A 24,650-nucleotide genomic window follows, 5' to 3' on the forward strand; every position below is an offset into this window, starting at 1 on the left:
AACAGCCTGTCCCACACACACTTTCTCAGCCTTTCCCCTCTCTAGTACGTATTATAAGTTCTGAGTAGGAGCGAGGGTGAAGAGGTGAGAGTGGACAAGAGAAGCATCATCAGAACTTGGCAGTAACTTAGCTGGAGGGAGGGGCAGAGGGAGGAAGTTGAAAGCAATGCCCAGTGTCCCAGCTTGGATGACAGATTGGATGAAGGAGCATTTGCTGAGGCAGGGAACACAGAACAGGGAGCAGGCAGGGCTGGAGCACGGGGCTGTAGAGCTCAATATTGGACATGGTGAGTTTGAAGTGCCTGTGGAACATCTAGTGGACCATTCAGGGGCAATTTGACATGTGAGTCCATCGCTCAGAAGATAAGTATCTGCTCAAGATCCTGATTTGGCAGTCTGTATGCAAAGCTGAGCCAGTGGCTGTGTATGGAATGGAAAGAAGAGAGGCCAAGCGGGGAAGCCCACCATGGGGTTGTGGTTCACTTAACATCCAATAGCAACGCCTTGAGGTTAGAAACCATGTCGTTTCTTTCCCTGTATTTTCTAATAATTTTCTGCCCAAGACAGAACTGGTCCTCCTGCTTTACAGGGTTGCAGTGAGGATTAAATAGTACAAGGGAGAGGAAAAGCTGCTCTGACATTGAGAAGCTTGTTCCAAGATTGATTGTTGCTATGACGACCATCCTCCTGCAGCCCCCAAACGCCCATAAGTCCTGTTGCCTACAGAAGAAAAGCTGTTCAAGTCCTTGGGCCTCAGTTCCAAGCTATCCTTGCAGCCTCATCTGCCACTCCTCACCTTGCCCAAACCAACGTGACCCCTCCAAGCTCTGTGTCTGTGCTCCTTCCCTCCTCCCAGTGCAATCAGACGCCCGCCCCCTCCACGGCATCACCCTGGTGCCTTGCACAAATCTGTGGACGTGAGTCACAACTATTACAAGCTTTTCTGTCAATTCTGTGTCTGAACTGGAAGCTCCATGAGTTCCAGGTGGAGGTGCCTTCTTTTCTTCAAAAAGCAGGATATGCAGTTAGTAAATGTCTATAGGAGTGAATGAATGTCTATAGGAGTGAGTGAATGAGTGAATCTCCATTTGCCCCAAACCTACTAGCTTCTTTGCCAATTGAAAGGACAGATGAATGAGGGAATAAAAGGTTTCTGCTCCATTTTCCTGGAATTTTTCCTTGCCATCTATTCCTAATGAAATCTTAACAGTTTTAGCCACCCTAAATGCCACCTTCTCCCAACCAGAAGTCTGGATCTCACAGTGCTTTGCACCTTGTCTGTAAGACTTATCTCAATTCCAATTGCATCTGAGTCTTCTGTGTCTTTGATACCTAACCACCACCACCATGCCCTGCCCCAGATTGAAAATCTTGCAGGCAAAGCATGTATCTGATAAGTGCTGCATCCCAAGCAGCCCTTAGTACATTCCCTCGCACATTGGTTCATAGGTAAATGTATCTCACATTGAATAACTGCATTCAAAAATACCTGACTCCCTAGGAAAACCAACTCAGAACTTCCAGTGTGGCCCATTCAAGGACATTTGGACCAACTTGTGGGCAGCCTGATCTCCTCCCCTCTCATGGGAGGCTTCCCCAGTCTCCAAGTCAACCCTGCAGTACCAGCCTGCTCCCAACTCAGACCTCCTTGTCATTGTCCCTGCCATCCACCCTTTTGGGCAGATATCCAGCGTTTGTCCCTGGGCCTCGGTCTCTGATTCACTCCCCAGCTAAACAGCAGCTGCCACCAGACACCGTGGGAAAACACCTGCAGGTTTCCAGAGGGCAAAGTGTCTTTGGTCCAGCTGAGGGCTTGGGCATTGTCTCTGGGGTTGGCATTGGACATGTCTGGTGCCAGCTGGGTTCCCCAGGGATTCATGCACACTCAGGAATGAAAGTTCCTCTCCCCCCCCAGGAAAGGTCACTTTGCCTAATTTCCTCCTTTCATGGTGGAGCCATTGCCTGACACAGTTATCTTTGCTGCCTCCTGGCTTGATCATTTTTCAGTTACCGTTTGTCCCTGCAGAGGGTTAAGGAGGGTCTCTTTCTCATCATAGATCCACATATATGAAACCCTAACTAGGTGTTTCCTTTAGCTGCCTTCACAGATTACTTGGTGCAGGAAGTCTGCAGGAGTAAGCCCAGTCTGACTGATAGCCTCTGTTTGGACGCCGAGTTAGGAGCTCACTGGGGAAGCTCCCAACCTTTACTACCTCTAGGTCAGCTCAGGCTGCCCCCCACTCCCAGAAGGCCCTACCTTCTGACCTCGGAAAATATAAATCTTGCCATCTTTTGTGACCCATGTTAAAATAAGATAAAAACGTACCCCCCTTCCAAATTGCCATATTAAAATAAGATAGAACGTATCCCCCTTCCAAATTGCCAGGATTTTCTATTTTTTTAAATACTCAGTGTGGTAAAGGTACAGCACACGAGCAGTCTCACACTGTGTGGCAGGAGTATAAATAAGCACAAATTATTGCAGGAAAAAACTGGATGATGTATTGTCAAGAGCCTTCAAAAATACCTCCAACGTTTGATCCAGTAATTCCATTCCAGGAATCTCTTCCAAGGATATGATCAGAAATGCAGAGAAATATTTGTGCAAAAAGAAATGCATTGTGGTACCATTTATAATTGCTGGTACACAATGAATACCTGAGAATAAGGGAATAATGAAGTATAAAATATAGTATAGTATCATGTAGTGTATCCACATTATACAGCCATGTAAAATGAAGATAGTAAAGGCATTTTAATACTGATGTTAAGTGAGATAAGCAAACTTTCAAGTTGTATGTACAGTGTGTTCCAAATAGACCTTTCCCAACTCTTGTTTCATGGGATGCTTATAGGAATGCTATAAATAGAAAAGTTCCGTTTTCCCAAAAGGTTGAAAAATTGTTACAGGTGTATACTTTGAGGCTGCTGGGAAACTTGGATAGGCTAATGACATGGGAAATGAAAAAACAAAAACCAAGGCTTCACTGTTTTTTAAGGTGGGACATCATCACAAGGGCTGCTGTTCATGGAGCACATTTCAGAAAAGCTGGGGGATGTGGGGATGCCTAGGAGAAGATTGTAACGTTGACAGGGATTGCTACTCCTGTAAAGCTACGGACTTATTTTGCTTCCTCCTTGGAATTTTTTTGTATCGTCCTACAAAAATGCTGTAAGTGTTGTGAAAGAAAGCGGGCCAGAGAACCAGCCTCCATCCAGCTACGGCAGATGCAGAGTGATGTAGAGTCAGCCAGTGCATGGATTCAACATGGCAGCCAGGCCCGAGAGGGAGGCCACTGGAAGAGTGGTGATGGTGGCCTGGGCAGGGGAGCCCCCCAGTGCTGCCTGATTTTGTTCTGCCTGTATTTCAAAGGGCATGAGGTGTGGACAGGGTCACGGCACTGCCATCTGTCCGCTCTCCACCCTGGGACTGGTCAGAGGTTTCCTGATGCCTCAGAGACCATCCCCAGGATGTTCTGACTGGCCATCCGTGATTGCAAACCCCAAGTCCAGCGTGCATTGGGTCTCCTTGGATTAGATGCTCCCTCATTCAGAACTCTCCTTAGTTCCCCACTCTTTCATCACCCCTAGACTGTGTCTTCAGATCGTCTTTTGTGCCACACCTACACCCCTAGGTCAGCCTCACCTGGGTCAGAGACCCACCCCAAGATCCCTGTACCCAGCCCAGTGTCTGGTCTCAGGCATCAAGCAGGAGGTGGGTGTAAATAGAGTTAGGACCTCTAGTGAGATGTATCAGGTACTGAGCTGTACACTCAGTGAAGTGTAACAGGATTTTGGAGACATCTGCCTGGACCCCTCCTGCTTACCTTCCAAGGGCCCCTAAAATATTCATCAGGCTTTATCAGGTTAATGGATTTCAAAAGAAGCAATTTTCTGAGACATGAGACAGAACCGTATAAAAAGAACATTAAGGGGAAAAAATCTTATTCCAGAATGAAAGGGAAAATATCATTTAGCATCCCTTTCGTGTTATCTATTCATGAGAAACAGCACATTTAACCCAGAGCGGGGTGTAGGGAGGACTTTGATGTCCTCACTTGGGGTCACCTTCATGCAGAACTCATCTGTCTGCTTGCCACAGATGGCAGGGGCAATGGAGACAAGAGGACGCAGATGAGAGACACTTCCGAGGTGGACTCCACAGGGTACAGAGGGATTTGAGGGAGAGGGAGTGGGGAGGAGAGAGAGCCTAATGCGACTTCCAAGACACTTGCTTAGGGGGCCGGAGGGAGGGGGCTCCCATCCCCAGCCTTGTCACCTTTTATGCTTCCTATCGCTTTTCCCAAGACATGCCATATTGGTTTCTATTTTGCATGATGCTGTGGGAGTTGAGCATCTTGAGGTCAGGAATTGTGACTTTATCCTGGCCCCCAATGTCTCTACCCACCCATTAAGGTTAGATTTTCATTCCCAGGCCTGAGACCAGAAATCACAGGTGCAAAAGTTGTGAGGGGACATGTGAGGGGACATGAGTGATTCCAGCCAGGAGGACCCACTTGTTGTTCTTCTCTAGCTCCCCAGGCACTCTAAGGAAGGATAAAACTGAGTCCTCTTGGGCAGACTGTCTGTCTCAGAATTTATTTTGCTTGGGTTGAAGGGAGGGTGAGACTACAACAGCTCTTCAGACAAGCCTTAATCTAGAGACAAAGGAATTGCAGGGGGGGAGGTTCCTATTCTGAAACTCATTCTTCTTCCTTTTCCCATGGTCATTGCTTTCTCCTTGATCCTTTCTAACTCCTAATTTTTTCCTCTTCTATTTTCTTCTTTCTCTTTCCCTTCCTCTGCCCCTTCTCTATCTTCTTCTTCATTTCTACTTCCAATCTAGCATCCTTCTTTTTATAGCTCCATCCATCCCAGAGCTTAGAAAAACAATTTTAATTTTACTCTCTCTCTATTGAAAAACTAAGAAAAATTTGATACAGCGCAAATTTAAGCGGACACCTCCACCTGTCCACCAAGAACTTGCCAGCCTAGAGAGCTGGTAATTATGTGACCAAGATAATCTGCCGATAGCCAAATGTTTGCCTGATAATTAGCTTCTCAGGTGTTTCTCTACTCCATGGTTTGCCCCATCGCGTTTGATTTGAGTTTCTATAACCTCAGTGCATATCAACCATTATGTTCATTGAGTTCTTTGCAATAAACATTGTTGATCTAAAGGTTGCTTCTCCCTCTTTCATAATTAGAATAACAGTCTGTTTGATGTTTCACTGCATATTCAATTTTAAGTGTTGCTTCTCTTTCTTTCCGCTAGATTTGTGACAAAGAATGGCATTACTATGTCATCAATGTGGAGTTTCCTGTGGTTACCTTATACATGGATGGAGCAACGTATGAACCATACCTGGTGACCAACGATTGGCCCATTCATCCGTCTCACATAGCCATGCAACTTACGGTCGGCGCTTGTTGGCAAGGTAACCCTAAGTCCAGACCTTCTCCCTGACCCATGTGTGTACAGTCCATGAAAGATACTGACAGAGAAAAGGGCAAAGCAAGTGGTATGAGAATCAGCCAGGAAAATTTTCTATCCCTTACTAATAAAACAGGACTTATAAAAATAAGGATGAATCCAGGCACTACGCTTGTATAATAATAAAGCACTTGGCTTGAGACCAGATTTTGATTTGAGATAAACATGAGAATTTCAGGTTGCCTCTGAGTCGCTAATGCCTTTTATTGTTCTGGAACCTTATCCGGTTTCAAACTGGGGCTGTGTGGGGCTGAATGTGGAATCTTATAACAGAATTGCCAGTTGGCTCTGTTGATTGCTACACGGGTCAGGAGCCAAGGATCTCTCTTTATTCCCAATCAAATTGTCCAAGACCCCGACCCTCTATACAGGGAATTCACAAATATGTGGGACGGAGGGAGCGGGTGGATTACGCATAGGTTCAAAGTCACGAGGGGCCACCCTCAAGTTCTGCTAAGCTCTGAGCCCCTTCCCTGCTCCCCAGGGATGGAGGCTCCTTGTTGCCTTCTCGCTTGAAGGTCTCTGCTCCCTCCTCATTTCCTCTGCTGCTGCCCCTCCTCCAGTCCCTGCACCCAGACTGATCTCTTTGGAGGCGGGAAAACCAGCCCTCTGAACACGCAGGCAGCCTCTCTATTCCCCACTCAGATTTGCTGGCATCTTTGTCTTTGCCCCCTTAGCAGCTGGGGTGTTTTGAAGTACCAATGGGAGAGCAGAGGGGAAGTAAAATGCTCCCCAAATAAGCAGGTTACACTCTGAGATGACTCGAACTCGTGTTGATGGATTCTTTGAAAGTTACTAAGATCTGTGGCCTTGACCATTCGCCATGGGGGCTTAGGGGAAAGGTGGGTTATGGTATAAGAGTAAGTCTTCTGAGGGCTGGCTCCCTCTAGGGGAGACATAGGCCCCTCCGCACTGGGACGAAGAGTGAGTTCTGGGCAGCCCCATGCAAGAGAAGATGACAAGAAGGGCAAATGGTGCAGCCCTGGGAGCACTAGAGACACAAAGTCCGGGAAGGAAACAAAGCAGGAATGAGGCAACAGAAGAGAGTATATATTTTTTAATTGGAGTATAGTTGATTTACAATGTTGGGTTAGTTTCAGGTGTACAGCAAAGTGATTCAGAGATATATGTGTGTGTGTATATATATTCTTTTTCAGATTCTTTTCCCTTATAGGTTATAACAAACTATTGAGTATAGTTTCCTCTGCTATACAGTAGGTCCTTGTTGTTTATCTATTTTATATATAGTAGTGTGTATATGTTAATCCCAACCTCCTAATTTATCCCTCTCCCCACTTTCCCCTTTGGTAACCATAAGTCTGTTTTCTATGTCTGTGAGTCTATTTCTGTTTTTTGTGTATAAGTTCATTTGTATCTTTTGTTTTTAGATTCCACGTATAAGCCAATCATATGATATTTGTCTTTCTCTGTCTGGCTTACTTCACTTAGTGTGATAATCTCTAGGTCCATCCACATTGCTGCAAATGGCATTATTTCATTCTTTTTTATGCCTGAGTGAGAGAGTGTGTTTTTGAGCAGAAGTCACCTACTTGAAGTCTGACGTACATCACGTGATAGTAGAAAGCTTCTCAGACGTTTCAGTAGAATGTGATAGGAGCTTCCTCAGTATTGCAGAGTTCCCCAGGATAACAGGAAAGGAAGACTGTGTCATCTGGCAAGAGTCCATGAAACTAATTAGTATAGCAAGGCACTGATTTAGAGGTTGCGCAGGAATCATTAGTCACTAAACACAGCTGTGCTGGAGTGATGGCCCTCTTGTGTGGCTCAGTGCCCCAGCTGGATACCCCCAGTCAGCCCGTGGATATTCCAGAACATAGCTTGGATGCTGCCCATAAGATAAGGGGGCCCCAGTCATGTCCTCACCATGAACCTTACCACTACTCTTCCCTAGAGGCCCTCAGGGACCACATCTGGATCCCTGTCACCCCAGCCTGCAATGGAAACCTGCCCCGAAGTCTAACAAGGCCAGATGAAACCACTTTTTCCCAGTTACATGCCAACTGGGCAGACCAGCCCCACCAAAATAAAGTGATTTTATAAAGAATTAAGATGATCTCTTTGGATCAGTTAGAATAGGCTAAGTTGTGCTGTAGTGACAGTCAAGCCCCAGTTCTCAGTTATTTAAAACAATTCTCACTTCGTATTCACTGCAGAAGAGAGGGGGCTCCTCTCTGCTTTTCCCAAGCAGACAGAGCGGCCACACTGCTGCACGCTGAGAAAGAAGAAAAAGAAAGCATGATGGATGGTGCACAAGCCCTTAAAGCTTCTGCCTACAAGTGACACCAATCATTTTTACTCACACATTATTGGCCAAAGCAAGTCATATGGCCACACCTAACTCCAACAAAGCCTGGAAGTGAAATCTACAATATGTCTGGAAGAAAAACTGGAAATATTGTATGAACGACACTGATGAACACTGTGGTCTGTCCACTTAGTCAGCGATGGTCGTTTGACTGCCCTTCCCACATTAAAAATACAGCCACTCTTCTCTAAATGAGACAACCTCTAAGTCCCACCTGTTACTGGCTCCAAGCTCAATGCACAGGTTCTCTGAGTGATTCCTGATGAACTTTTCATTGGGTTGAGATGCATAGGAGGCTCTATATCTGGCCCAGATGCGGCTCCACTCGATCTGGAGACCTATACACTAACAAGAAGAAGTATTTGCTACCACCACAGCCATCACCCCCTCCATACGTGCACACACACACACACACACACACACACACACACACACACTATACAACAGTGGAATGAAGCAGAATAACCAAAAAACATTTCCACTACGTAAGAGGAATAGTTAGAGAAACACAGCAGTCTTTGGTCCACAGCAATTCTGAAATCCCTCTGGGCAGATGCTGTAAGGGCCCCTGCCCTAGGGGTGGGACATGTTCTTTGTGATCCTTGACTCCATTCTCTGGGAGTTGATTCCTTCCTCAATATCCACCTAGGCCACATCTGAAGATGACATTGTCACTCCATAAATAGAAGTTCTAATATTATACCTGATGACAATTTATTTAAAAGCTATACCACAAAAGTGCTTTTCAAACCAAAGTATACGTTCATTTTAAAAGAATGTGGGAGAGGGACTTCCCTGCTGGCAAAGTAGTTAAGAATCCACCTGCCAAAACAGAGGACACGGTTTTGAGCCCTGGTCCAGGAAGATCCCACGTGCCGCGGAGCAACTAAGCCTGTGCACCACAACTACTGAGCCTGGGCTCTAGAGCCTATGTGCCACAACTACTGAGCCCATGTGCCACAACTACTGAAGCCCACGTGCCTAGAGCCTGTGCTCCACAACAAGAGAAGCCACTGCAATGAGAAGCCCGCACACCACAACAAAGAGTAGCCCTCGCTCGCCGCAACTAGAGAAAGCCCGCATGCAGCAATGAAGACCCAGTGCAGCCAAAAGAAAGAAAGAAAGAAAGAAAGATTTTTTAAAAATGCTTTAAAAGAGTGTGGGAGAAAGAACGGTCACTAGGGTGTTTGAGTATTTCTGTCCTCTTCCCAGATAGATGCTAGGACCACTCTTCTTGGAGTAAAGTGTGGCCATGAGATTTGCTTTGGCCAATTAAATGTGAGTGGAAGTGCCTTATGTCATTTCCTGGAGGAAACTTTAAGAGCCAGTGTTGTAAGGAGGCCCTTTATGTACATGGATGTTTACAGTCCTCTGAGAAAGCACTAGTAAGTCCCCACTTGTGGATAAAAAAACTGAGGGTCTGAGAGGTGAGGTAGCTTACCCAAGGCCACCCCGTCAGATGTGCCCAACCTCAACTCTTCAAAGCCTGCTCGCCTTCCATGTGGCTTGCTGCCACTGTTGCTGACTGGCCACCTTGTTGATGTGATTATGTGTTTGGGAAAATGCAGGAACTGATGTGTATTGATACAAATGCTGTAAACCCTTTCCTTTCTGAGATATCTGACAACTCTGGAATCAAAACGCCACAGAAACTCTGTATTCTCTTGGCTAATCTCTTGCTGTATACTCCTTCAACTGATCCTCTACAGAACAAGAAAAAACAGTTTAGGCTTAGGAGTCATACAAAATTGAGTTTGAGTCAAATTCCAGCCCTGCCACTTACTAGCTGTGTGGATCCAGCAGAATCCCTAACTTCCTTGAACTCCTACTTTCTCACCTATTTTTTTCTTTTTAATCTAGAGTAATATCTACTCCTTATTATAAGGATTAGGTGATGGGTCCATGGAGTGTGCTTGGCATGTTTCAGTTGAATGAATGTGTAAATTTGAAAACATCTGCTGGTCGCCTCGTCCACCTCCTTCTCTGCTCCTTGCACCTAAACCCAATATGGCAGATTGTCGGCAAGACCTTGGTACACTCTGGCCTCTGGGATGCCATCTTCCCCGTGGCTCCCTGCATGCACTGACCTTCTCCCTTTCCCCAGGATTAATGGTCACACTCAGACCCTGCCCTCCCAGGTCCATCTATAGGTGCTGGAAGATGGGGCTGATGGTATAGGAGAGAACCTGATCATCCAGGCCTCTGGGCATGGAGAAGATCTGAGTATCTTCTCTGACGGGAATGATAATCTATTGGTGAATTTTCAGCATAGGAGAAAAATCCTTTAAAATCTTTAAAATTGGGCTTTATTGGATGAGAAAGAGTTCGCTAGGAAGATAAAGACGGCAACAGCATATAGCATGGCAGAGAAGCTTGACGTCAGCACGCCCAGGGTGCCCTATCACTGGAACGTGCATGGACCAGAATGAGTTGAGAGGAGGCTGAGATTAGGAGTTGAGACCAGACCATAGGGCGCCATCTTGCCTTGTTAGGAGGTTGGATTCTCTGTTTGTCTTGGAAGGAGACACCGAAAGGTCTTTCAACAGGACATGGCACTGTGAAGTTGATGGCCTATAATGCAGCCTTTATCTCGGCGTGTTTCTAAACCTTCCGAAGTCCACTTATATACACGCTATAAGCCCGCTGTGTGAATGAACCCCTTTGGGCCTGTAATCGTGGGGAGTTTTTCAAGTACTTTTGAGGTTGGCAAGGGAACTGGTTCCCATTTGTGAAATTTCCAATTGGGGTTTAACAATGAGGATAGAAAATAATGTGCTAGCAGCTGCTTGCTCCCGGGAACTGGCTCCAGCACTGAGGCTGGGCAGTGTTCTGCAGCCCCAATTAGCCTACTGTACCCTGTTCGTGAATTGGAAAGCCAAAGCAATGGGTAGAACTTTATTTTCATTGGTATTTTTTCCAGTAATTAAAAAAAAAATTGAGACTTCATTTACACTTAAGAAATGTTGCCAGTACGGCCTAGAGCAGGCAGTATATCTTAATTCTTGAGAAGGGCTTTTGAAGTCAGATGGACCTCGCCTTTCAAAAAAGTCCTCCTTCCTCTGCGTGGCCACTGCATGCCCGCTGCATGCCACCTGACCATCACCTCTGTGCTCCGTGTCAGTGTTCTGGGGATGGAATCAGACCCTCTCTCCTGGCCGAGATCAGTCTGATCAGTCAGAAACGGCTGCCTTTGGACAAATACCAGGTCCCTGTCTCTCTCCGGGTCACGCCATTGGAGAAGATCGTTTGAAAGACTATCAATTTGTCCTTTTCCTTAGAGTCCCTACTCATCCTTTTTTTTTTTTTTTTTTTGCTGTACACGGGCCTCTCACTGCTGTGACCTCTCCCGTTGCGGAGCACAGGCTCCGGACGCGCAGGCTCAGCGGCCATGGCTCACGGGCCCAGCCGCTCCGCGGCACGTGGGATCTTCCTGGACTGGGGCACGAACCCGTGTCCCCTGCATCGGCAGGCGGACTCTCAACCACTGCGCCACCAGAGAAGCCCCCTACTCATCCATTTTTAACAGCAAAACTTCAAGTTCTACCCATATATGGTAAAAATGGTATAATCACATCTGCTTTGTGCCTGGACCTCTACACTGGGCCCAACCAACCAGGGCCTGTAACTCAGCTGTCGTGGGGGTGAATCGGGAAGCCTGCTGATGTGCCAGACCACGGCCTTAGGGAGTCCCCGGGGTTTCAGAGAGGTGCCTCAGCAGGTGACACCCCAGGGCACCTCTGCCCCAACACGACAACCAGAGCAGCTCTGTTTTATCCATTTTGTATGATATCAGGGCAAAAGTTCTGTTAATGAAATGGCTGAACGTGTTTGAAGAAACATAGTTCTAGACATGCACCCCAGAAAGTACCACCCTGCCCTCTGCCTGAGTCTCATCTGCTCTTGGGGGAGCCCATCACACACTTCTCTGCTTGTGGCTCTGTCCCCAGAGACCACCTCATCCCTGCCTCTGCTGGGGCCTCTCCTTCAGCGCTCTCTGGACCTTGACCTCCCTAGAGTGTCCAGCTTTGCCTGTTCCTGATGGTGGCACCCCTCTGGCCTTGGATGAGGAGGACTTTCTGCCCTAGCTCCTGGTCTGTCTGAGTCCTATCCCCTAGTTAACAAATAAAGCAGCAGGAGATAAAGAAGGGGATGGTTCTAAAACTTAGAACCTGTTAAGGGACAGACAGAGAGAACCCGCATTGTGGCTTTGGGGAGGAGTCAAGGCAAAGAATAGGAATGGCCAAAAAAGGGAAAAAAAGGCAGAAATAAACCTGAGGGTTGCAGTAATCAATAGCATCTATTCCTCAGACAAAGAGGAATTAGAGCCACATGTGGACCTGAGATCTGCTGTACATTTTCAGGTCATTTTTTTTTTTTTTTTTTTTTTTTGCCAGACACTAAAAGTAGTGCAGAGACTTGGAATACATGCCGTCACTTAATAAGCTTGGTCTAATTTAATACAAATTCTCTTAATAAAGTCTGTGTTGAAATTATTCTGCATCCCTGGGGGTCTCTGCTGCTGGGAGAAGGAGGCACGTGCTAGCACAGTCCGCCTTACATTCAAGTGGCATTTCCCGAGGGGTTCATGAAGCTCGGTCCCACAGTTTCCTCAAGGAGGCCAAGGTCCAGTTTGGGAAACTGCGTAAACCATCCCCACAGCACCCCATTGAAGAGTCACAATGCACATTTGCTTACTCAAAGCTCTCAAAAGCCCACCAAGAAACCAATCAGTTTGACATTACTTAACCTATGTTTCTCAATCGTATTCCACTGTGGAACTCACTCTTTGTGGAACAGTGTTCTTGGAGCACTGTTTGGGAAACATCTCATTGGAGTTATTAATGCAGATCTCCACCCACTACTAGGGCATGAGTTTGCAGAAAGTAAGGACTATCTGCTTTCACAGATTCTCCTCCCCTTCTCTTTCCTCCTACTTCATGTCCTGGAGAAGGTCAATAATTAGTGTTTATTGAATTATACCCCATTTTTGAGTTTGTTTTGACAAAGGCGTATGGTTCATGGTCTGACACACAGGGATGACTAACAAGGTGTCTCTTTGCATTGTCTGTACTAAAAAATCAAGAAAAGGTGATTCTAGGACCTGGAGTTCATTTGACATGAGGGTATATTGGTTTAAAGACAACACAGATGGGCTTCCCTGGTGGCGCAATGGTTGAGAGTCCGCCTGCCGATGCAGGGGACCCGGGTTCGTGCCCCGGCCTGGGACGATCCCACATGCCACGGAGCGGCTGGACCCGTGAGCCATGGCCGCTGAGCCTGCCCGTCCGGACGGAGCCTGTGCTCCGCAACGGGAGAGGCCATAGCAGTGAGAGGCCCGTGTACCACAAAAAAAAAAAAAAAAAAAAAAGACAACACAGATGAAATCAGCTTTAAAATTCAGGCATTCACGTGTGGAAACACAGTATAACTGAGTTACAATTTTAACGTTGAATCTTATTCTGAAAGTAATATTAATTAGAAAAGTTGACAAGGGTCTTAGAGTAAAAACAGTGTCATTTTAACTTCTCTGAGAGGCACACCAAAGAGGGGAGAATAAAACAGGAGAAGGCCACTGAAAAAAGAGACAGAAAACTCACGTGACTCCTTTCAGAGTCCCTTGGTTCTTGCTGTCACCAGAACTAGTGGCCAATTTTGAGTTCCTGCACTGCGCTCAGCTCTGGCTTGTCTTCTGTTTAACAACCCTATGGTGTGGCTGTGATTATCATCCCCATTTTGCAGATGAGGAAACTAAGACTTAGAGAACATAAGGACCTTGGGAAAGGTCACCTAGAGCCTGGATTTGCACCCAGGTCTGTGCCACCCAGAGCCCTCACCCTTAATTATGCTGCTACATCACCTCTGCTTCTAGGGACATGTAAAGTCAGATGGTGTTTCACAGCCAAGTAAGGAAGACCAGAGGATTCTGGAATCTGGGGTCAAACCATTTACCCAAACTCCCTGAGCATTATTTCCCACAGATCAGACAAAATCAAGCTGAGGCCAAAGATAACCACTGGCCCAGCGGGCATTATGGTTTAATGGGAGGGTTGAGTTTGGAATCAGAAGAGAATTCCAGGCCCTCACTACTGCTGCTTGTCTGCTCTGAGTCTCTGAAGACCGTGTCTTGCCTCTGTGGTCCTGGAGAGTGGAGGGGCCATCCTGGGTGATATATGAGGGCCCTTCTAACTCCATCAACTTAGGTCCCCAACCCCAGAGTAATGACTTTTGTGGTCATCCCATAAGTCGTATGTTTCACTCACTTAGAACATGCCATGTAAATGTTTGCTGGAAAGGCCGGAGGGAGGGAGACGTAAAAACCAAAGGATAGAGAAAGCCTGCTGAGACTGTGTCATGGCCAGCCCTGATGGCAGAGCGTCCCTGTCCACAAGTCCCTGCAACTACAGTTCAACCCCCAGGGTTGCACGGACAGTTTTAAAAACCGCAGCTTATGGGGGTCTATTACACACTTCACTTAGTCTTTGCGTTCCGTGTGTGTCTCCATCACTGAAATGAGGAAATGAGAGAAAGCAAGATTTCAGATGGTCTCACCATTTGCATTGCTCAAAATTGACATCCAACCATCCATGAAATTGTGTTCATTGAGGAGTGTCCCCATCAATAAACCATGCACAGAGCAGCCTCCAATTCAAGCAAGAGGGAGTGTGGCCCCCACTACTTTCCATGGGTTTCTCAGACTAAATAGCTGTGGGAATAACAGCAGGAAAAGAAAGAAAAAAAAGATCACAGCATCCGCATACGCTTTGCAAGGGGAAGAGACTTAGTACCTTCACACGACACAGTTCTTTTACTCAGAGGAAGGTGAACATGGCTGATTCTAAAGCTACGTGAACAGTCGATGGGCTCACCTCTCAGTGGAAAGAAAGCTGAGGGGGAATTCATTCCCAGTGCAAACTCCGACCCAGAATAACACAGGTGACGTTAAATCACACTTGCCAAATGCTATTATTTTTCAGGACAACTGTGTTTCCCAGCAAACTTGACACAAATCATTGGGAGTTGCTTCTGAAACCATTCAGTGTCTACAGAACCCAGTGTCATTGGACATTCTCCCCCAGCCCCGTGTCAGTTCCAACCTGTCCCCATCTTTCTGAAGCACCCCAATTATGACATCTTCCAAGAAATGTTGCTCGAACTCTCCCAGCCATATGTATTGTATGGCGTGGAGGTCAAAGGCTTAGGGGCAAGCGAGACCTGAGTTCGAATCAGAATTTCACTAACTTCTGCCCATAGGGCATTAGGCCATTTACCTACCTAGCTTTGAAAACACCATCTGTAAAAGGAGTTGTATGTTTAGCAGGTAAGAATCTGGATTCACAAAAAGAAAAGTAGTTTTTCCACATCTGTCTTAGTTTCATTTCAAGCCCCTCTTCTATCTGACTGGAGATTTAACCTTGGCAAATTTGGAATTCTCCCATTTCCTTAGGGTGCTCGCTGATTTCAGGGGGCTGGATTGTATAAGGCGCTAGGGTGTCAAGGGGCCTCCAATCATCTTTCCATGCAGGTATCCACTGAAATAGTGCCCATCTCTTTGGTCCTCAGTCACTAATGGTCCTCTCTATTCCCTTGCCTTACTTAGGGGCACAGAAATACCTCTGCTGCTTCTCATGTTCTCTGTGAAACCATCCATGGTCCATCTGTCCAGATATGCCAGGCTGGCATTCCCTCCCAATATCACACATCCCTTCCAGGGCTCAGCCCAGGTGGTGGGCCTCAGGTGCCCTCACTCTGCATCTCTTTCATCTTATCCCCCCACCCCTTCCCTGCCACCCGCCAGTCTGGGGTATCATTTCCTAGACTGGAGGAAGGCAGATTTTCTTCCTCTATTTTTCCCCAGATGTTGAAGATACCCACATCTTCCCCACCCTCCTAAAGGTTTAGGATTCTGCAAATGAAAATGAGGAAGAGATTCAGCTTCAAGCCCCATCTTCTCTTCCCCCGTCACAACCCTCCCTGCGGCAATGATCACAAGGCAGAGGTGCGTTTAAGTGGAGGGTAAGATGGGAGAAATCAGGAGAAGAGCGGCATATTCTTATTCACTTGATAAATATTTCTTCATAATGGCCCAGGAGGCCAGCTTTGATTTGGAATTCTTTTTTTTTTTTTATACCTTTATTGGAGTACAATTGCTTTACAATGGTGTGTTAGCTTCTGCTTTATAACAAAGTGAATCAGTTATACATATACATATGTTCCCATATCTCTTCCCTCTGTGTCTCGCTATCCCACCCCTCTAGGTGGTCACAAAGCACCGAGCTGATCTCCCTGTGCTATGCGGCTGCTTCCCACTAGCTATCTATTTTACGTTTGGTAGTGTATATATGTCCATGCATCTCTCTCGCTTTGTCACAGCTTACCCTTCCCCCTCCCCATATCCTCAAGTCCATTCTCTAGTAGGTCTGTGTCTTTATTCCTGTCTTACCCCTAGGTTCTTCATGACATTTTTTTTCTTAAATTCCATATATATGTGTTAGCATACGGTATTTGTCTTTCTCTTTCTGACTTACTTCACTCTGTATGACAGACTCTAGGTCCATCCACCTCACTACAAATAACTCAATTTTGTTTCTTTTTATGGCTGAGTAATTTTTTTATTAAAAATCGTGGCTTCAGAAAAAAATAAAGAAGAGAGGCTATGATCTCAAAAGTACTATCCTGCCACTTAAGCATTAAATAAAATAGTATATAAAAGAAATTTGCCATGTTTTAGGGACCTAATACTAAATCATGGATGTTATTTTTTTTCCCCCTCTGATCTGTTGGACACATTGTCTAAATCACATGTTTGGAAATTAATCATGCACTGCCTTAGAACATCTGCTGTACTGGAAATTTACCCATATTTTTATTTTACTTTTCCAGTGTCTATTCTTCCAAATAAATGTGAGCTCCTAGGGAACACAGTCCCATCTTATAATCAACTGAATCAAACAGAAGGCTAGGCAAACAGAAAACACTTTAAAAATGTGTGCAGATCTAACCTGAGGAATCCAAAATTGTGTTTGCAAATATTTAGAGAAGGTTCTTTGTATTAGAAATCAGGTTATTTTCTTTTCTTAAAATAATTCACGACCATGTGTATGTCTAAATGTTAGCAGGGGAGCCATGTGGTGTGTGCAGACACCCTAGATATTAAATAGAAAGTGATTTTTCAATGTAGCCATTATTTTTTTTAAATCCTACATCACAACCACCTCTGAGTGCAAATATATTTCCAATTTTTGCTGGCCTCCTATTGCAAAATGCTAATAGAATTGCATTCCTGGAGCTGCATCGCTAATAAATAGAGTGCATCACAGATCTGGTATTCTTGAGTCAAAAATAGGAAATATGGATGTTTTGCTGAACGAAAATACTGTGTAGGAAGATGTCTTGGCAACCAGGAGAGTCACACAGTGTGGTCTTTAAGGATGGAGCTGCTGAGTGAGAAGTTGAGGGGGCCTGGATGGCAGACCACAGCGGCTCTCTCCAAGCCACATTCTAGACTGGGCTGCCCAGTACCACTAGTTTGCACAGTTAGTCCTGAGCACAGATGGATGTACTCACTCTCTAGAGCCCACATTTCACCAATTCCTGCTCATGTGCCCTTGGCTACTTTCTCCTGTAACCCTAAGTTTCCTCTATAACTATAGAATAAGTACCTACCAGAGAAATCCAGCTCCCCAACTTCAGACTATACTACAAAGCTACAGTAATCAAGACAGTATGGTACTGGCACAAAAACAGAAATATAGATCAATGGAACAGGATAGAGAGCCCAGAGATAAACTCACAAAAATATGGTCACCTTATCTTTGACAAAGGAGGCAAGGATATACAATGGAGAAAAGACAGCCTCTTCATAATTAGTGCTGGGAAAACTGGAGAGCTACATGTAAAAGAATGAAATTAGAACACTTTCTAACACCGTACACAAAAATAAACTCAAAATGGATTAAAGACCTAAATGTAAAGCCAGATATTATAAAACTCTTAGAGGAAAACATAGGCAGAACACCCTATGACATAAATCACAGCAAGATACTTTTTGACCCACCTCCTAGAGAAATGGAAATAAAAACAAATATAAACAAATGGGACCTAATGAAACTTCAAAGCTTTTTGCACAGCAAAGGAAACCATAAACAAAACGAACTGACAGCCCTCAGAATGCGAGAAAATATTTGCAAACGAAGCAACTGACAAAGGCTTAATCTCCAAAATATACAAGCAGCTAATGCAGCTCAATATGAAAAAAAACAAACAACCCAATCTAAAAATGGGCGGAGGACCTAAACAGACATTTCTCCAAAAAAGGCATACAGATTGCTAACAAACACATGAAAGGATGCTCAACATCATTAATCATTAGAGAAATGCAAATCAAAACTACAAAGAGATATCACCTCACACCAGTCAGAATGGCCATCATGAAAAAGTCTACAAACAATAAATGCTGGAGAGGGTGTGGAGAAAAGGGTACCCTCCTGCACTGTTGGTGGGAATGTAAATTGATACAGCCACTATAGAGAACAGTATGGAGATTCCTTAAAAAATTAAAAATAGGGGGCTTCCCTGGTGGCGCAGTGGTTGAGAGTCCGCCTGCCGATGCAGGGGACATGGGTTCGTGCCCCGGTCCAGGAAGATCCCACATGCCACGGAGTGGCTAGGCCCGTGAGCCATGGCCGCTGAGCCTGCGCGTCCGGAGCCTGTGCTCCGCAATGGGAGAGGCCACAACAGTAAGAGGCCCACGTACCGCAAAAAAAAAAACTAAACTAAAAATAGAATAACTATATGACCCAGCAATCCCACTGCTGGGCATATACTCTGAGAAAAACATAATTCAAAAAGAGTCGTGTACCATAGTATTCATTGCAGCTCTGCTTACAATAGCCAGGAAATGGAAGCAACCTAAGTGTCCATCGACACATGAATGGATAAAGAAGATGTGGCACATATACACAATGGAATATTACTCAGCCATAAAAAGAAATGAAAATACCTAGAAACAAATGACAATGAAAACACAACGACCCAAAACCTATGGGATGCAGCAAAAGCAGTTCTAACAGAGAAGTTTATAGCAATAAAATCCTACCTTAAGAAACAAGAAACATCTCAAATAAACAACCTAACCTTACACCTAAAGCAATTAGAGAAAGAAGAACAAAAAAAACCCCAAAGGTAGCAGAGGAAAGAAATCATAAAGATCAGATCAAAAATAAATAAAAAGAAATGAAGGAAATGATAGCAAAGATCAATAAAACTAAAAGCTGTTTCATTGAGAAGATAAACAAAATTGATAAAACATTAGCCAGACTCATCAAGAAAAAAGGGAGAAGACTCAAATCAATAGAATTAGAAATGAAAAAGGAGAAGTAACAACCGACACTGCAGAAATACAAAGGATCATGAGGGATTACTACAAGCAACTATATGCCAATAAAATGGACAACCTGGAAGAAATGGGCAAATTCTTAGAAATGCACAACCTTCTGAGACTGAACCAGGAAGAAATAGAAAAAGTGAACAGACTAATCACAAGCACTGAAATTGAAACTGTGATTAAAAATCTTCCAACAAACAAACGCCCAGGACCAGATGGCTTCACAGGTGAATTCTATCAAACATTTAGAGAAGAGCTAACACCTATCCTTCTCAAACTCTTCCACAATACAGTGGGGGGAAGAATGCTCCCAAACTCATTCTACAAGGCCACCATCACTCTGATACCAAAACCAAAGATGTCACAAAGAAAGAAAACTACAGGCCAATATCACTGATGAACGTAGATGCAAAAATCCTCAACAAAATACTGGCAAACAGAATCCAACAGCACGTTAAAAGGATCATACACCATGATCAAGTGGGGTTTATCCTAGGAATGAAAGGATTCTTCAATATACGCAAATCAATCAATGTGATAAACCATATTAACAAGTTGAAGGAGGAAAACCATATGATCATCTCAATAGATCCAGAGAAAGCTTTTCACAAAATTAAACACCCATTTATGAGAAAAACCCTGCAGAAAGTAGGCATAGAGGGAACTTACCTCAACATAATAAAGGCCATATATGACAAACCCACTGCCAACATCATCCTCAATGGTGAAAAACTGAAACCTTTTCCACTAAGATCAGGAACAAGACAAGGTTGCCCATTCTCACCGCTATTATTCAACATAGTTTTGGAAGTTTTACCCACAACAATCAGAGAAGAAAAAGAAATAAAAGGAATCCAAATCAGAATAGAAGAAGTAAAGCTGTCACTGCTTGCAGATGACATCATACTATACATAGAGAATCCTAAAGATGCTACCAGAAAACTACTAGAGCTAATCAATGAATTTGGTAAAGTAGCAGGATACAAAATAAATGCACAGAATTCTCCTGCATTCCGATACACTAATGATGAAAAATCTGAAAGTGAAATTAAGAAAACACTCCCATTTACCACTGCAACAAAAAGAATATAATATCTAGGAATAAACCTACCTAAGGAGACAGAAGACCTGTATGCAGAAAATTATAAGACACTGATGAAAGTGATTAAAGATGATACAAACAGATGGAGAGATATAACATGTTCTTGGATTGGAAAAATCAACATTGTGAAAACGACTCTTCTACCCAAAGCAATCTACAGATTCAATGCAATCCCTATCAAACTATCACTGGCATTTTTCACAGAACTACAACAAAAAAGTTCACAATTTGTATGGAAACACAAAAGACCCTGAACAGCCAAAGCAATCTTGAGAACAAAAAACAGAGCTGGAGGAATCAGGCTCCCAGACTTCAGACTATACTACAAAGCTACAGTAACCAAGAGAGTATGGTACTGGCACAAAAACAGAAATATAGATCAATGGAACAGGATAGAAAGCCCAGAGATAAACCCACGCACATATGGTCACCTTATCAATGATAAAGGAGGCAAGAATATACAGTGGAGAAAAGGCAGCCTCTTCAATAAGTGGTGCTGGGAAAACTGGACAGGTACATGTAAAAGTATGAGATTAAAACACTCCCTAACACCATACACAAAAATAAGCTCAAAATGGATTAAAGACCTAAATGTAAGGCCAGAAACGATTAAATTCTTAGAGGAAAACATAGGCAGAACACTCTATGACATCAATCACAGCAAGATCCTTTTTGACCCACCTCCTAGAGAAATGGAAATAAAAACAAAAATAAACAAGTGGGACCTAATGAAACTTAAAAGCTTATGCACAGCAAAGGAAACCATAAACAAGACCAAAGGATAACCCTTAGAATGGGAGAAAATATTTGCAAGTGAAGCAACTGACAAAGGATTAATCTCCAAAATTTACAAGCAGCTCATTCAGGTCAATAACAAAAAAACGAACAACCCAATCCAAAAATGGGCAGAAGACCTAAACAGACACTTGTCCAAAGAAGATATACAGACTGCCAACAAACACATGAAAGGATGCTCAACATCATTAATCATTAGAGAAATGCAAATCAAAACTACAATGAGGTATCACCTCACACCGGTCAGAACGGCCATCATCAAAAAGTCTACAAACAATAAATGCTGGAGAGGGTGTGGAGAAAAGGGAACACTCTTGCATTGTTGGTGGGAATGTAAATTGATACAGCCACTATGGAGAACAGTATGGAGGTTCCTAAAAAAACTACAAATAGAACTACCATATGACCCAGCAATCCCACTATTGGGCATATACCCTGAGCAAACCATAATTCAAAAAGAGTCATGTACCAATATGTTCATTGCAGCTGTATTTACAATAGGCAGGAAATGGAAGCAACCTAAGTGTCCATCGACAGATGAATGGATAAAGAAGATGTGGCACATATATACAATGGAATATTACTCAGCCATAAAAAGAAACGAAACTGAGTTATTTGTAGTGAGGTGAATGGACCTAGAGTCTGTCATACAGAGTGAAGTAAGTCAGAAAGAGAAAAACAAATACCGTATGCTAACACATATATATGGAATCTAAAAAACAAACCAAAAAATGGTCATGAAGAACCTAGGGACAGGACAGGAATAAAGATACAAACCTAGTAGAGAATGGGCTTGAGGATACGGGGAGGGGGAAGGGTAAGCTGTGACAAAGTGAGACAGTGGCATGGACATATCTACACTACCAAACGTAAAATAGATAGCTAATGGGAAGCAGCCGCATAGCACAGGGAGATCAGCTCGGTGCTTTGTGACCACCTAGAGGGGGGGGATAGGGAGGGTGGGAGGGAGGTGCAAGAGGGAGAGGATATGGGGATATATGTATACGTATAGCTGATTCGCTTTGTTATACAGCAGAAACTAACACAACATTGTAAAGCAATTATACTTCAGTAAAGATGTACAAAAATAAATAAAAAAGAATAAGTACCTACCTCCCAAGAGTTTGATGAAGATTCAACAGCATTGGGCACATAATTCATGCCAGTCATTGACAGTTGTTGTTGGATCTGCTGCTCCAAGTGGGGGACAAGGCGGGGAAGGGATGACCACCTGGATGCCTTGGAGAGTGGCAGCTCTACCATTCAGACCCAGGCTCACACCCTTCTTCCTGCAGGTCAACAGAAGTGTCCCTTTCCTAGGGTAGGGACATGCTAATGGCTGTGAGGAGCACCGTATCCATGAGGTCTTCGAGGGCCTAAATCCAAAGACCCTACATTGGCTCCCCCATACCCAAAGCCATGGCCACCTCAGGTCATCCCTCAAAGCCAAATCTGTGGACTGATCACTTCAATAGAGGCTTCTCCTTTCATTTCCAATGTGAAGATGCTCTGGGTGTCAAGTAACAACGGTCTGAGTTAAAGCAGCTTAAGCTGTAAAGATGGATGATTGGCTGCCACAGCTGTGGTAAAGCAGTGAGGAGGTCTGCTCAGGGTTTGCTCAGCCTGCTCTGCTCTCCTGGCTCCGCCCCCTCCAGGAATTGCCTTGGTTGTCCCTGGTCTGCTTGCGGGATGGCTGCAGCCGCTCTCAGCCTTCTATCTTCACGTAATGATCTCCAGGGAAAGAGAGTAAGAGCAGGTTCCAGAAACTTTCTAGAGAGAAGATGGAAGCTCTTTTCCCAGAGGCTGCCAGTCAGTTTCTCCGCTCATCTCACTGGCTTAAATTCGGTCTCATGATTAACCCTACACCAACTCCTATGGCTTTTTGGATGCCAGATGCTGATTGGCTTCATCTTGGTATGAGGAGTCCCAAGTATAGGCCTCATTCTGTCCCTGGAGCAATGGAGATGGAATAACCTTTGACTAAACAGAGTCCATCCCTGGAACTCAAGTCAACTCCCCAAACCTCAGGGCTGCCATTGCAAGAGGACAGGAGTGAGATGGATGCTGGAGAGGCACCACAGGTCTACAACTCTGCTGGACCATCTTCTTCAATTCAGCAAACAATTATGAAGTGTCTGCTATGTGCCAGGCAGGGTGCAAGGTGTTTGATGACACAGGGACAGGGGCCCATGTTATCGAGAGGGATAAATGAGCCAACTTGTGCAAGTGCCTGGGGCAGCCCTCAGCCCCAATACCTGTTCAGTACTGTCTTCATTACAATGAATCCTGCATGAGTATTCCCTGCCATCCAGGAGACAGACTTAAACAATAAGTTCCAGCAGCGTATGGAGAGGGGCTAGAGTAAGCCTGTGGGTGGCATAAAGGAGAGAGCTGACTCAAGGAGTATGCAGAAGCCTGGCCTCAAGAAGTGTATAGTAGGGCTTCCCTGGTGGCGCAGTGGCTGGGGATCCGCCTGCCGATGCAGGGGACACGGGTTCGTGCCCCGGTCCAGGAAGATCCCACATGCCGCGGAGCGGCTGGGCCCATGAGCCATGACCGCTGAGCCTGCGCGTCCGGAGCCTGTGCTCCGCAACGGGAGAGGCCACAGCAGTGAGAGGGCCACATACCGCAAAAAAAAAAAAAAAAAAAAAAAGAGAAGTGTATAGCCCACTGGTTCTTAACTTTGACTTCATGTTTGATTCACCTGAAAGAGATAGACAGAGGAATGGATAGAGAAGATGTGGTATATATACAGAGTGGACTATTACTCAGCCATCAAAAAGAATGAAACAATGCCATTTGCAGGAACATGAGTGGACCTAGAGATGATCTTACTAAGTGAAGTAAGTCAGACAAAGACAAATATCATATTATAAAATCACTTATGTGTGGAATCTAAAAAAAAAATAGATACAAATGAACTTATTTACAAAACAGAAAGAGATTCACAGCATAGAAAACAAACTTATGGTTACCAAAGGGGAAAGAACAGGGCTGAGGGATAAATAGAAGGCTGGGATTCACACATGCACACCGCTATATAGAAAACAGGACACCGACAAGGACCTACTGTGTCACACAGGGAACTACACTATAGTCAATATTTTGTAATAACTTATAGGGGAAAAGAACCTGTGCCATATAACTGAAACTAGCACAACGCTGTAAATCAACTATACTTCAATTTTTAAAAAAACTCCCCACACCAGTTAGGTCACAATCTCTGGGGGTGGGACCCCTCACCACGGTCAGTTTATCTTTTTAAATATCCCCAGGTGGGGGCTTCCCTGGTGGCGCAGTGGTTGAGAGTCCGCCTGCCGATGCAGGGGACACGGGTTCGTGCCCCGGTCCGGGAGGATCCCACATGCCGCGGAGCGGCTGGGCCCGTGAGCCATGGCCGCTGAGCCTGCGCGTCCGGAGCCTGTGCTCCGCAACGGGAGAGGCCACAGCAGTGAGAGGCCCGTGTACCGCAAAAAATAAAAATAATAAATAAATAAATATCCCCAGGTGATTAAAATGTGTAGCCGAAGTCAAGAACCACCCCTTATAG

General features: G+C 44.7%; 1 protein-coding gene across 1 annotated transcript in view; it reads left to right on the forward strand.

Moving 5' to 3' along the window:
• Nucleotides 1-24,650, forward strand: part of CLSTN2 (calsyntenin 2) — a 564,000-nt gene that overhangs the window by 517,983 nt on the left and 21,367 nt on the right. Inside the window, exon 9 of the mRNA XM_065875795.1 lies at nt 5,276-5,438. Within this exon, the coding sequence (XP_065731867.1) occupies nt 5,276-5,438 (163 nt within the window). The remainder of the gene's footprint in view (nt 1-5,275; nt 5,439-24,650) is intronic.

This window comes from Phocoena phocoena, chromosome 4 (assembly GCF_963924675.1).
Source record: "Phocoena phocoena chromosome 4, mPhoPho1.1, whole genome shotgun sequence".
Taxonomy (NCBI): Eukaryota; Metazoa; Chordata; class Mammalia; order Artiodactyla; family Phocoenidae; genus Phocoena; species Phocoena phocoena.